Source organism: Populus alba, chromosome 1 (assembly GCF_005239225.2).
Source record: "Populus alba chromosome 1, ASM523922v2, whole genome shotgun sequence".
NCBI lineage: Eukaryota > Viridiplantae > Streptophyta > Magnoliopsida > Malpighiales > Salicaceae > Populus > Populus alba.
This window is the reverse complement of record NC_133284.1, coordinates 11,209,838-11,223,920: the sequence shown is the minus strand read 5'-3', so window position 1 is coordinate 11,223,920 and position 14,083 is coordinate 11,209,838. Positions and strand designations below refer to the sequence as shown.

The window sequence follows — 14,083 nt, the reverse complement described above, 5'->3', positions numbered from 1 at the left end:
TTTTTTTTTTGGCGCGCACCGCCGTCGGTAAATGTGTTTTTTTTATTACCGACGGATATAGCGACGGAATGTGGAATCACCGACAAAAGGTATTCCGACGGAAGTATTCCGTCGGTAATATAGTCGGTAAATAATTTACCGACGAACGTTCTGTCACACACCGACGGAATATGTCCGTCGGTAAAACTGTGAAATCTTGTAGTGTTTAACAATCACAAACTTCGTTTTTTCTCATATGAATTTTTTTAGTTGAATTTATTTTTCCGTGTTATTTATTTGTTGTAAATTTGTTTGAGCTGATTTTCTTCTTCTTTTTTCCAAGCATTTTGAGTATTATAGAGTGTTTATTTATATTAATTTAATTATTTTATAGTTTTGTAAAATAGATTTTTTTTTTTAAAAAATATTTTTAAAATAATTACCAACAAAATTACATACGCTATTTTTTTGAGAAAAATACCAATGAAATGAAGCGGATAATTTTTTTTTTACATGCTTTTTTCATCACTAAATCCATCGATAATAATTTTTTTTTTTAATACCAATAGACTTACCAATGGATAAAAAATTACTAATAAAAGATTCACTGACAAAAAATTACATCGATAAATATAAAGATTGTGATAGTGAGGGGGCTGGTGACCCCTCCAAGATATATATATAATATATATATATATATATATATATATATATATATATATATATATATATATATATATATAGTTCTGGTCTTGAAACTAGTAAAATGTAAATTTTGCCCCCTGTAATTTGTTTTTTTTTTTTTTTTTTCAATCGGGCTTTCTTAACTAAAATTCTCGGCTTCGGTGATTTGCAGCAACTTTATTTATTCCAATACATTAACACTTAAGTCTCACTCATTAACGTTGAAATTAGATTATCCACGCCACAGCTAAAAAAACTCACCATAATTTTACTCCATTTTTAACATGTTGTTTGTTATTGTGTTTTAACATATTTTTTTATTACATTTTAAAAGTATATTTAATAAGAAAGAATATTAAATTAATTATTTTTTTAATGTTTTTTTAAAGTTCTTGATTTGTTGATATAAAAAAATAATAAATAAATCTAAACATAATATTTTTAAATAAAAAAATATTTTTTAAAAAACACCTATCATCATATTACTAAGCACGTATGACTGTGCGGGCCATTATATTGCTATTTGAAGGTTTTGGTATGTTGATATAGAAATATTTTAAAACAATATCATCTATCACAATACTAAATACAAATAGCATTCTAGCCATAATATTGCTATTCTACGAAATGATGCTAAGAAGTGAAGCAGTAAATTGAATTGGCTTGCGGAAGTCCAAACTGGGAACTGATTATTCTGTTTTCGGTTGAAGAGAATTAACAGAACATCATTAGCAATTGGGCGGAGAGAAAAAAAATTAATAAATGGTGGTCACCAAAAGAAGTAGAATATTAATTCAAACTTGCAAATATCAGATCCTGACTGATGCGCAGAGTATTCTTTTAATCACCATTATAGACATGAAAACGAGAAACTTTGACGAGTTAGATATGTGAAAGATTATTGCATGTGTGAGACAACTAATCAATACAGAAAAATTATAGCAACAGTGAAAGATACCTGAATAAGTCTTCCAAGATCGAGGGAGATCGTGCCAAATCAGTCACCTCCATTTTTCCCGGCTTCATGGTTCACGGTGAGGATTTTAAAAGCCAACTTGTGCCCTCCTCCTCCCCTTGAATCTCCTCCTCTTCACTTCGGTGAGATCTACCTATACCTAGCTATAATTGCCTCAAGGATCGATGGCCTAGAGTTGAAAGCATGTGCAAATGTGCGGTTTCCTTTTCGAGTTCAAATTGTTCTTACCTCAATCTTGTAGATATCTAATCAAGGTTCTCCAATCTTTTTTTTTTTCTTTGTTTCAGTTGTATTATAGTTCTATATTTCAACTCTAATCCCTTTACATTAAATTTTACATTAGAAACATCATTATTTCTCTATCATTAGCTTTTAGAATAATGAATTGCAAACATCAAACATGTTTCATCAACATGTGTTGTATCCATATAATTCTTGAATAATAGTAAACTTGTAGTTAACATGATCAACACCAACTAAATTAATAACTTTCTTTTGTGGAACACTTTACATATTTTCTTTACACTCAACCTCTAGCTTGTAAATGAAAAAACCATTAATGACATCATTACTTTCATTACTGTCATTATTTATGTCTAATTAACATCATAATCATATCAAAATAAATATCATAAATTGGTTCAAAATCTATTCTTATTTGTTTTCCTGATTTTCTTTCCAAAATTAATTAATTCTGACCCTAACTTCTAGTCATGTTTCCTCAAATAAATTGATTTATTTTGAAAAAATTATAAAATAATTATCAAAAGATGTATGGGATTTGAAATAGACCTTTTAAAGCGACTGAGATGGACTGGAAAAGACTGAAACAGTAGCAACAATACTAGAAAAGTTGATAGCAATAGCTCAAATTATGTCATGTCATTTGGAATAATGACAAAAAGAGGAGGCACATGGATAGGTCTGCCAAAATTAATCTCCTCTTATTCTTTCTCCTGGGGGTGGCGAAGCTGGTCATACCTTCTGATAAGGGAGACCCGATCATTCAAAGTTTGGCCAATTCTTTCTTCTCTTGTTATTTATTTTATATCCAACCTTACAATGTGTTGTTGAGCTTGATGATTAGGGGGGGCGGTGGACCACCCTTTAGCTTGCGCCACCTCCTACTAGTGGCAACATTATTAATTATCGTTATTTAAAGAAGTATATCCAGCACCTGAAACTTTTGGTAGTATGTTGTTTCTTTATTATCTTTCTTTTTTATTTGATTTTTTTTAATGAGATAAGGTTGGGGTAGTTGGCTAGATAGCGAGGAGAGATGAGAGAGGTTAGGGTTGTTATTGGAGAGAGAGAGGGAGAAGAGAGAGGGTTTTTTATGGGTTGGTTTGTGCTATGGTGGCTAGGGTTTTTTTTCTTATCTCTCTCTCTCTCTCATTATCTCTTCCTATAATGGCTAGAGTTTATCCTTCTTTTTTAACACCCCCCCTATAATGTTTCTCAAGAATCCACTCATCTATTTATGGCTAATAAATTGTCATTTCTTTTTAATTGCTTGGTCCCTAAACAATTATATTTTATTTTGATCCCTCATTTTCTTATTTTGCACTTTAGTTTAGTTGTTCACTTTGCTCTTTATTTTGATTAATTTGTTTTTTTTTTAAAACAACGTTAACATCAATTCAATAAGAAAAGTAGTCAAAAATTATAAAATGGGCACGTTAATAGCCTCAATTACATCAATATATATATATATATATATATATAAATATATATATATATATATATATAATATATAATATATATATATAAATAAAGTTTTGATTGTTTTGAGTAGAAATCAACAAGATAAAACATAAGTAAAAAATCACAATATAGGTGTGTGAATGTATGAAAACATGTTTTTTTATTATTCTTTTATATATATATATATTTTTTGGAAAATCCTTGAAAAGATCATTAAAATTTGGTTTTGACATGTAAAATTAGTTTTTCTTCTTGAACATTGATCAATTCCATCCTTATTGCTAATAATGGTCAGCCAATAATAAAGAAGACTTCACAGTGCTTCTCCATGTCAAGAATAATAAAGTTTCCTAGGGAAAATGAATTTATCGATCTTTACAAACACGTCTTATACAATTATTTATAGATGTTTGATCAATTTATCTACAAACTATAACGATATTGTAGTGGCCTATGACTTATCAATACTAAGTTTCTTAAAACATTAAAAAAGCATCAAATTTACATTTAAACCTAAGTCACACAAAGATTTTTCAAAATAATAATTTTCTAATTATGTATGGAATAGTACAACTCTTTTGATCTTTAAAATTTGGTGGTAATTTATTTTTTAAAATAGTAATGCATTTCTTAGTTAGCATCACGGTCTTATACTCATATAATTTCTTTTTGTTAGACAATATTTTCTTCATTAGCCTTACATAGTTTGGCATTTCGTTATAAGGCTTCTATAAAAAAAATGTTAATATGTAATTTCTTAAAATATAAAGGAATTTGGAGAATTGCTTATCTAGCTTATTCTTTCACAAACATCATAGAAAGGGAATCAATGATGGAACATATAGTGGTGGGTTGGTGATTTTAGGTTGAAAATTAACTCTCTTTTTTTGAACCAAAATGTTTTTCTTACTTTTCTATAGATGCTTTGATTTTTTTCCTTAATGATTTGATAATCATCATCCATAGAGTCTTGTGGCTATGTTATTTGCTTTTCACTCTTTAACATGATTGGCTTCATTTGCTTTTTTAGATTTTTTTTTTATTGCTTGAAGTGATCCTTGAGGTCTTTCCAACATAATGTTGGTCATTCTCCTTGTCTTCCAAGATTATGGATATAAGTTTTTTGATTTTATAGCCTAATTTTAAATTTATTGATGTATTGAGTAGACAACTCCTTAATATTATAATTTTGTTTTTGTTGAAATCCTTGTAGCATTATAGCATTTTAAGAATTATTTCAAGAAAAATTCATGTGATTATGCCAACTTGAGTTACATGTATTCGAAGATGGGTTATCCAAGCATTGGAAGTTGGATACAAAGCTAGCTTGTCTGGATATACTTAGGGCAAAGGGATTCCTTATTTGATGCTCAACACTCATATGACTTTAAACACAAATTTCACATATAATATTAGATGTGTCACGAGAAATATCTCAATGATATATAATTTGTATCATTAGGTAAAATTAAAAATAGGATTCACTATTTAATTTTATGATAATTAGAAATTCAAATTGGTCTTCAGAGTTCCAGGCAATAAGATAGTTATATAATAAAAAAAAATTAAAATCACCCTGCACACCATACTTCAGACAAACCACATTGTTGCTTGTTTTTAATGGTAAAAGAGAAAATAAAATTAACGGTCCATAAAAAGTGATAAAAATATCTTCACCTAATATTTCTCTCATGCTTATGTCTCTTTATTATGTTTTTAAAATGGAGTCCTAAAAAGTAACTAATATAATACCATTAGTTACTCTCTAAGCACTATAAAATTTATTTTTTTTTTTATCTTAAAAATTGATATTAAAAATTTTAAATTTCATTACAATTACTTGTTAAGCATAATATTAGAATTAAGTTGTTATTTTAAGTTCCAAATCTCTTTATAGTATGCAAATGGCAACTCAGTAATGTATATTTTAGGAATAGGATTCGAAATCCATGGGCTAATTATTAATTCTCCAACTGGACCATTAGAGCATAAAACCACCACATCACTAGATAAGCCCGTTACCCGCCTTTTTCTCAAATGTCCAGAACCCATTTCCCTCCTATTTCCCACTTCACTTCCGTACCTTGCTCAACGTCTCAAACAGACAAATTATGAACACAATATACGTTTTCTTTTTTTCTTTTTTCTTGTGTGACCAGGGGTATCCATAGGTAACCTTTTTTTGCAAATAATCAGTCGTTTTTTTCTCTTTAATTACTATTGTTACTTTTTTTTTAAATCATATTATTAAATTAATCGAGTTTATTGAATTTAGTCAATTTAATAACTCGAGTCTTACATTTTTTTTTAAAAAAAAATATTTGTATCATCTGAACATCTTTATTTTTATATATATAAAAAATTGACTTGAATCCATAATACAACACACGCACCTATAATAATTTTTTTATAATTTTAATTTTGTAGTCTACCTAAAAAAATAAAATTAAATAAAAACTCATATTAAAAATTAAAATAGGAGAAGAAAAGAAAGAAAAAGAGAGGCAAAGTTAGACACGCTTATGGAAAAAAAATGAAATTAATTATTCATTAATTATCATAATATGTTATACAGATAGCAATTGAGTATAATTTTGTTTTAAAAAATAATTCTTTAACTCATGTATTTCATGTGGTGAATATATTGATTACAATATTTTACATTTACTTTAAAACATAATTATTTTTAACAATTTAAATATATCTTTAATTATCAACTTGGTTGCACATATATATATATATATTAGTTTTTTTTACTTTCTTTTTTTTTTAGAAAACCAAAAATAAATCTTAATTAGCAATTCAAATATCTAATTTTAAAAAAAAATTATAAACTTCTTGGTCCTAATATAATCACATTTTCTCTTTTATGTTTCATTGTTTTATGAAAATTTTCTCAAATCACAAAGAAGAATTAATTAAAAAAAAACATGAAAAAAATAATAAAATTAAAACACTATATAAAAAATAAAAAATCAGGCATTTAGGCCTAGCCCGAGCAGCTCAACCACACCTCGACCTTTAAAAAACAATTCAAGTGCACAGGCTTTCCAACTTAAGCTCATATGTTTGAGACAATTTCCTTATATTTTATAAGGGTGAATAACATGTCATTTGTCACTCCTACATTGTTTATAATAAAAAAATGACATGTCGCTTGTTAGAATATCCAATCACTATTTTGGTTGCTAAAAATCTAAAGGAAGGATTTGTTAGAATTTTAATTTGTTCATGCCATTTTCATCTAAAAACATCTTCAAAAATAACATAAACTCTTTATCAACCACCTGAATGACTCTAAAAATTATTAAAATAAAATCAAAATCAATCAAGTCAAAAAAACCTAAATTGAACTCGATCTCCATTTACAAGAGTGTTTAGAGAGAGAGAAAAAATCATTACCATTAAACTTCCATGATGAAAGGAAATTGTTGACATAAAAAACAATAATTTTTATCACCAAAAAGTAGTTAAACTAGTGACTTTCTCTCTTCTCACCATTTTTATAAGACTTTATATCTTCTCTTTCTAACTCAGCAATAAAATGCAAATAAAATGAATTTTCATATCAAAATTAAAACAATAAAAAATATGGGGACTATAGAGAAAGAAGAAATGGTACGAGGGAGAGAAAAAACTCCATGCCAAATACATTGGTAAAGGACTTTCTCTTTATTTTACACTTTGACCTCTTGTTTTTTAATTTTCTTTTTCCCTAACAGATTTTAACAAATTGATCATTAATTTTGACCACTGAAAGTTACATTTTTTTTAACCTATCACATGAATCAAACCGTGATCGCTAGTGTGCAAGTCACGTGTAGGCAACTTTAACAGATTGATGATAGGATGACATTCCAAACAAAAAAAAACATGATAAGGGACCAAAATCAGAAAAAAAAAAAAAAGTAGAGACTAAAGTTTCAATGTACTGAAAATCAAGGATAGTTTTTTTTTTTTTTTCTTTTTTTTTTCAACTGAAATATAATTAAGGCGTAACTATCCATAGTTGCTCGTTTACAGAATGAAAAGCTGGAAAGCACAAGGGATTGTTCACGGGATTGAAACTTGTGTACTTAATACTCATCAAGGACGCAAAATTTATTGATTTCTTAAATGGGTTTATTCTATAACTAACAAACAAACATTTGATAGGAGGTCAAATGACATGTCGTTTTCGCATCATTAGGTCTCAAAAACATACAGAAACAAGTATGTATATTCAACACGTTTAGGACGGCCAGATATCATCATTAACTTCTTGAAAACTAAGCGTTTTGGTAAGTTTGAATCGAACAAAACATGGAATCTTTGCCTTTTCGAGCAGCGGGGAAGTGAAACGGAAGGGAATGTTTACTGTTTTTCTTTTTGCATGTGATCATGAAACGCGTTTACCTTAAGCAAAGTTCCCAGTCACGGGCTGAAGTTGCAATCGACTTTATGGAATGCGTTGGTGCTCTTGATCAATTAATGAAGTAATTAAAGAGAGCAGTGCTGTCTTTTAACAGCTACTTCTATCACTAGAAGTGCTCCAAGGAATAATTAGCAACAGTTCTGGAAAATAAAGACATGCTTGTTGTCTCCACTTAGTGCGATCCAAGCTCGATTATTGTCCTGGCTTTGAATTAGTCTTATTTTTCTTCTGAATATATTTTCGTGGCACAATCCAGTGAAAAGTCCATTTACACCAAGAAAATAAAAACCCCAAAACTTTCATATATATATATATATATATATAATGCATTGGACCGAACGATTTTGGGAAATTAATTGTCCGTTTTGGAACTGCACCAGCTTTCATTTGACAGAAAATTGTACAAGTACTGTTATGGAATTTTGCTTAGATCGATGTAAAAATAATGTCAAAAAATAATATGAATTGCAAGCGAAGGAAATTAATGGCATGATCACCAATATTTTTCGACTTGGCTAATTAAACTGGCTCGTTCATATTTGCTGTCTTCTTCTTCTTCTTCTTTGGTTGATAAGAGATGACATGTGTAAATCTTGAATTAAAGATCGCATTTCTTTTTGGAAAAGAAGCGCTCCATTGGTAGAAGGGTATTTCTATGATTACTTTAAATTGTTGTTTATATGTAACTTCTAAAATAATAAAATAAATTTTATGATGCTTTACTTATTAATTCCTAATAATTTCAAAGACATATTTTTACCAGATTAGTTATACCTTTGTTTTTTACTAAGATAACAAGGTATTTTTATAGAGAGAATTATACTTAATTATTTATAAGTATTGCAATTATAAATTGATAAAATAAATTTCTTCGGTACATTAAGTAAATCTCTTTAACATTTTCTAATATTATTATCAAAAAATAATATAAAATTATTCTTAGAACTTCATCTAAAATTTAAATTTTAGAATTAAGATGGTTTCTTAAAATAATATGAACCTTGATGATCAAACAATACCATCTTCACTCTATTTTCAATTAAAATTAAATAGTTAAACACAAGATAATAACAAGAATGAGTAAGTTTCAAATCAAACAGGATTTTTAAGTTAACCATGGTTGTTTGAAAATATTATTAATTAAATTAAATGATAATTTCTTCTTCTTCTTTTCTTGTATAAATTATCCCAGATCTAATAATTATAAAAATACTTGATAATATAAAAAATTAGGAATGGATTACCAATCAAGAGATTTAAGTATTTTTAATGGAACCCAAACTTAACTATAAATTTTAATATGGTAAATATAAAAGCCTTAAATAGCTTCAACGAACGCGTCAAAAATCCTAAATTTCAAACCAATTGATGACATCAAAAGGCTGCTAGAATAAATGCATGAGATAAATCTTTTGAACCATCCAGTGCAAGCATACATAATTTATTGCAAATTGTAGACATGGGACATGACTTTACCACCCAAAGATTTCAAACAGAAATAGACAAAAATTAAAAGGTTTATTTGAACAGAAGATTGGACAACATTTCATTTCAATCACGACCATCAACTACTAACAGAAACATTCATTTGGTATAAAAATTAATACATTGGAAATCATCAAGGAAAACTAAACTTATTCGTGGAAACTGAATAAAAGAGAAAAGCACGTAACAAGCGAAAACCAGCAGCTGTTTTCCTTACATCACACAAATATTCTTAATAGAAAATCATACTTCAGAACATGGAAAATGACACTGTAATAAAACCATGATGGAAAGATATAAATATATTTAAGGGCATTGGAAGTCTTTGGGAACCTTCTTTCCACAGACGTTGACAAGCAAGCTTAGGGAAAGTGGAATGTTAAGGTTGATGCCCAAGATGTTAGCTTTGATGGCAGTGCAAAGACAAACAGTAGCCTCGAGATCAAGAAGGCCTTGAATGACACTGCAGCAAGGTTTTACTGGGGGTGAGCCAATGGTGACGTTAAGTAATGAACCCAGCAAGTCAGCGCACACACCTAATTTAAGTGCATCCTTAGGGCACTTTCCACTGGAAGGGTTTGGTGTTGGGTTGGGGTTCGGGTTCGGGTTTGGGCGCTTTGGTTTAGGATTAGGAGAGGGGCAACCACCTCCGCAAGCAGTGGCTAGGGAAAAGAAGAGAAGGTTGAATGCAAGAAAGAGAGCAAGAGATGTGGTTCTTTTGGGAGCCATTTCTCTCAAACGCTAATGGCTTTCTTTGAGATTACTAGTTACAGTGCCTTCTAGCTTGCTAATAGAAGCTATAGAAGAGAGCACTTGTAGTGATGAAGGGATGTGCAACGAGGAGTAGGTTTTTATAGAGGTCAAGGAGGTCCAGTCCGTTAATTTGATGTTGAGACAAAATAACAAGAGAAATGGAAGAAGCCCATGCACCCATGTGTGATCCTGGGAATTTAATTAGCTGGCAGCAGACAGGCAGAATTTTAGGCAAACTCTTGGATGCTTGTGTTGTATAGCAAGGGATTTGCAAATTGCCATGTTCCTCGGCCCTAGCGTTATTACCATGGATCTATCTAGTTAGCCAATATCTCGTTTTCATTCTGGTTTCATTAATCATGTGCATCCACAGAATAAAGATGTTCTGCTTGTTTGAGTGTCTCGTGATGGAACAAAGTTGAGTCGCCATATGTCCCATATCAGAGTTGGTGGAGGGTGGATTTTCTTAAAAAGAAAATTATTCATTTTCACTTCCTTTTTCAAAGACTGCTATTCTTTTCTACTTTCGTTCTCATCATGAAGGGTGTTGCATATCTCTTACGTAACCTCCCTTCTATATTAGGCCAGATCCTACGCTGTCCGCTGCCAAGGACAAATCGGTTTTCATGATATTAAGCTTTCCCCAATGGTCACCCTTCAAAACGCCCCTTCTTCACGATTGACTTTGTAATCTAATCCCTTACCGTTTTTCAAACAGAGCTCACAGGGTGAAGAGCAGACTTGAGAAAAATAAAATAAGCATGCAAGGAAACTAAAATGACACTGACAATGCTAATCACAACTCCTCTTTCACCGTGAAAGTACCGCCACTGATCCGTATCAGGAGATCCATTGCAATCAACCCATGCATAAATTTGCAGAGATAAACCTAGCACCTCAAGAACATTGTTTTTAGTGGTTTTTGTTAAACACGCCAAATAATGGATAGCCATAATTTCAATCACAGCTGGATTTTTCTATGGGTTTTTTCCCTTTTAATTAGTGTTCCAAATGTACTATTTATGAAAATAAAACTTGGATCTTGTCGATTTATATAAATTGTGTAGTAAGGAAACACACTTCCATCTTGGCTTATTTGATTCATGTGGAAGTTGCTTGCTGGATGGAGTGTCACGGGCAACCCTAAAACCTACCATCTGGGGTCCACTGCGGATTTTGATGAAATTATGTCTGCTACAGCCGAAGAAAATATCAACTTCAGCCATTTTTACGATTTCTTAATCTTCCCACCATTCATACCCTGTGGAGCCAGTTTTAGCTTTAGATCCACTAGCCTGTGTTAATTTGATTGCGATTTCTTAACCAAGTCAGCATCGATCCAATCTTGCAACCGATCCATGATCTTATTTTAATTATTGGTTTAATCACTAATCACAGATCGGTATATGATTCTAATTGGTTTCATCATTGTCTAGTGAAGATGAATGCTTACGCGTTAATGATGTCCATTTGGAAATTCGAAGCTAAAACGAGAATACTACGGATTTATATCTGTGCATTTCCTCTGTTAGCGCGCAGGTCGACGGCCATTTGTCAATATTATGTATGTGAACTCACTAGCCAACAGAAAATTAGGGCGTGATCCGTAAGACGACGTCTCTAACTTCTTCGATAGATTCCTGACAAGGGCAAGGGCAGAAGACTAAATACAAAACAAAACGATATTTGTTACTTGATTGAAGATCTACAACATCGTGGGTACGTTATAACTCTGATCAGAAATTTGAAAAAGAAAAAACAAGAAGAATTTTCCAATGATTTCATTTTTCAATGTTTCGCTAGTAGAGAAGCTTGAAAGGTTACTGCTTTGAAAGTCATTGCATTGGATCTCTTTCTTTGTCTGATCTCTTGCTTGGTCTTAGATAGCCTGGATATAATTGATTAGAGAATCCTTTGTGAAACATGCACGTAGCAATTTTTGACTTAATTGAATCTCTTCAATTAAAAAATATTGTTTGACCCAACAATTACCTTTCCTTTGATTATGGTAACTATACACGTAGAATTTCATATACTAAGATTCATATCAAAATTACAATAATGACTTTGATTACAAGAAAAAATAAAAATTCTTTTGAGTGTGCTTTGACAATTAAATTTGAATTTTATTTTGGATGAAAAAATATTCATAAGAGTTAAAAAGCTCTAAGTATACGATATATTAACTTGATTTTATAAAAATAAAGAGTATTCACACGAGTTTGAAATATTTATTCATGTGATGTATAATTATGACTTGGCTTGATTCGATGAAGATGAAGTATTCACATTAGCCCAAAAACTTCAATCATATAAGATCTTAAATTAATTTAATTTGATGAAGAAAAAGATTTTGTTCCTATACTTTTTTGATAGACTTGAATTTCTTTGAATGAATTTCCAAGTATTCGTATTGTTTTTTATTCTATATTTTTCTTCTCTTTTGTCTTTTGTATTATATACTTGTTTTTTTAAAAAAAAAAAAACAAATTGTGGCCTTAACTAGAGGGACACTAAAGTAAGATTCATTAAATATATTTGAACTAAGTTTTTAAATTTAATTTGATCTCAAATCCAATAAATTTATTTTTATTTTTATTTTTATTTTTATTGTTATAAAAAAGATTGGGTCATGATGGACATGTAGAAATTTTAGAGTCTAGTAGGCTAATGCTATGCTAGGAAATTAAATATCTAAATCCAAGATCCAACCCCTCACTCAACCCACGATTGCCTTTCTATATTGGTTTTGTGTTTTTCGAGATATTTTATTTATCAATATTTCATAAGAAGTGAGATGGGATAAGAGAAGGAAGAGAAACTTTAGTAAGTAGCTATTAAAATTGAATTTTCTTCCTGAGCCACTCTCCTCAGTGATTGCGGGCTCGTGTTGTTTTCTAGCCATTTTTTCTATCGTCATGGACCCACATATACTGGGTCTAATTGTCAGAGCCTTCTAGTCTTTTCTTGGGTCAGATGCCAGTGCTCTGGTTCTCGGCTTCATGTGCTCTCCTGACCCTCTCTGTGCGGGCTTCTAAACTGCATCTTTTGTATCTCTCTGGCCCATTTATAAAAATGGAAAATCCAGTTTTCTGTGCAATTAAAACGATCTACCTGTTGAGTCGCAAACCCTAGCACGAGGCCGCAGGATCATGTTCACGGGGTGCCTAAGCAAGCCACTAATCAATCTTGTGATCCGGAGAATGAAAAAACAAATACCTAAAAAACTAATTATGGCAGAAACCAACCTGTATTTATCTTAGAATCTCTTACGTTGCCAGCTAAATTCACATGGTCTCCTCTCTGGTTGTCGACATTTTGTTTTATGCGTGGTGTGTTGTCTTATCAGTTGTAGCAACGCATTCCAAAGACTCCATTCCACTCTATAAAACGCTCATGCACATTGTTACTTCCACAATACTACAAGCAAATTACTACTCCTACGGCATTTCGTCTCTACTTTCCAGACAGTGAAGTCCGAGGAGATGGGTTCCAAGAGTTCACCGGCTGTTCTCTTCCTCTTTCTCAACCTTCTCTTCATTGCCCTGGCAAGTGGGTGCAACACTTGTGTTCAGCCTAAGCCTGTCCCAAACCCCAATCCAAACCCTATTATTTCAAGAAATAACTGCCCTAGAGATGCCCTAAAGCTGGGTGTCTGTGCCAAGTTGCTTAATGGTGCTATTGGCGGGGTTGTGGGGAGCCCACCAGACACACCTTGTTGCACGGTGCTTCAAGGACTTGTTGATCTTGAAGCAGCCGTTTGCCTCTGCACTGCCATCAAAGCTAACATTCTCGGCATCAACATTGATATCCCAATCTCCTTAAGCTTGCTTATCAACACATGCGGGAAGAAGCTACCCTCTGACTTCATTTGTGCCTAATCATGCACTGTATTGCCTTGCCTTTCCTTGCTTCTGAAGCAGCGTGTGCTCCTATTGCAGGAATTATTTCTTAGTTTTTTGTGTTTTCGTTGTGTGACAATTACTGTTCGATGATCTTTCATTGGAATCATTTTCTCATTGTAATTAGAATGGCCCTCGTACGTGCATGCGGAGGATAAATTCAACTTCTTATTTTTCCAATTGGAT

The 14,083-nt window shown here is 31.3% G+C and overlaps 2 protein-coding genes across 2 annotated transcripts; one reads left to right on the top strand and one right to left on the bottom strand.

Annotated features, from left to right (window-relative positions):
- Window positions 1-9,256: 9,256 nt before the first annotated feature.
- LOC118036001 (14 kDa proline-rich protein DC2.15) lies at window positions 9,257-10,082 on the bottom strand. Its single transcript, XM_035041685.2, has one exon. The coding sequence runs from the start codon at window positions 9,969-9,971 to the stop codon at window positions 9,549-9,551; it is 423 nt and encodes a 140-aa protein (XP_034897576.1). The 5' UTR covers window positions 9,972-10,082; the 3' UTR covers window positions 9,257-9,548.
- Window positions 10,083-13,396: 3,314 nt separating this feature from the next.
- Window positions 13,397-14,077, top strand: LOC118036000 (14 kDa proline-rich protein DC2.15). The gene has a single exon (XM_035041684.2). The coding sequence runs from the start codon at window positions 13,481-13,483 to the stop codon at window positions 13,874-13,876; it is 396 nt and encodes a 131-aa protein (XP_034897575.1). The 5' UTR covers window positions 13,397-13,480; the 3' UTR covers window positions 13,877-14,077.
- The last annotated feature ends 6 nt before the right edge of the window (window positions 14,078-14,083 follow it).

What these genes read in the sequence shown, in the direction of transcription:
- LOC118036001 (XM_035041685.2), bottom strand. Translation starts at nt 9,971, where the DNA reads ATGGCTCCCAAAAGAACCACATCTCTTGCTCTCTTTCTTGCATTCAAC.
- LOC118036000 (XM_035041684.2), top strand. Translation starts at nt 13,481, where the DNA reads ATGGGTTCCAAGAGTTCACCGGCTGTTCTCTTCCTCTTTCTCAACCTT.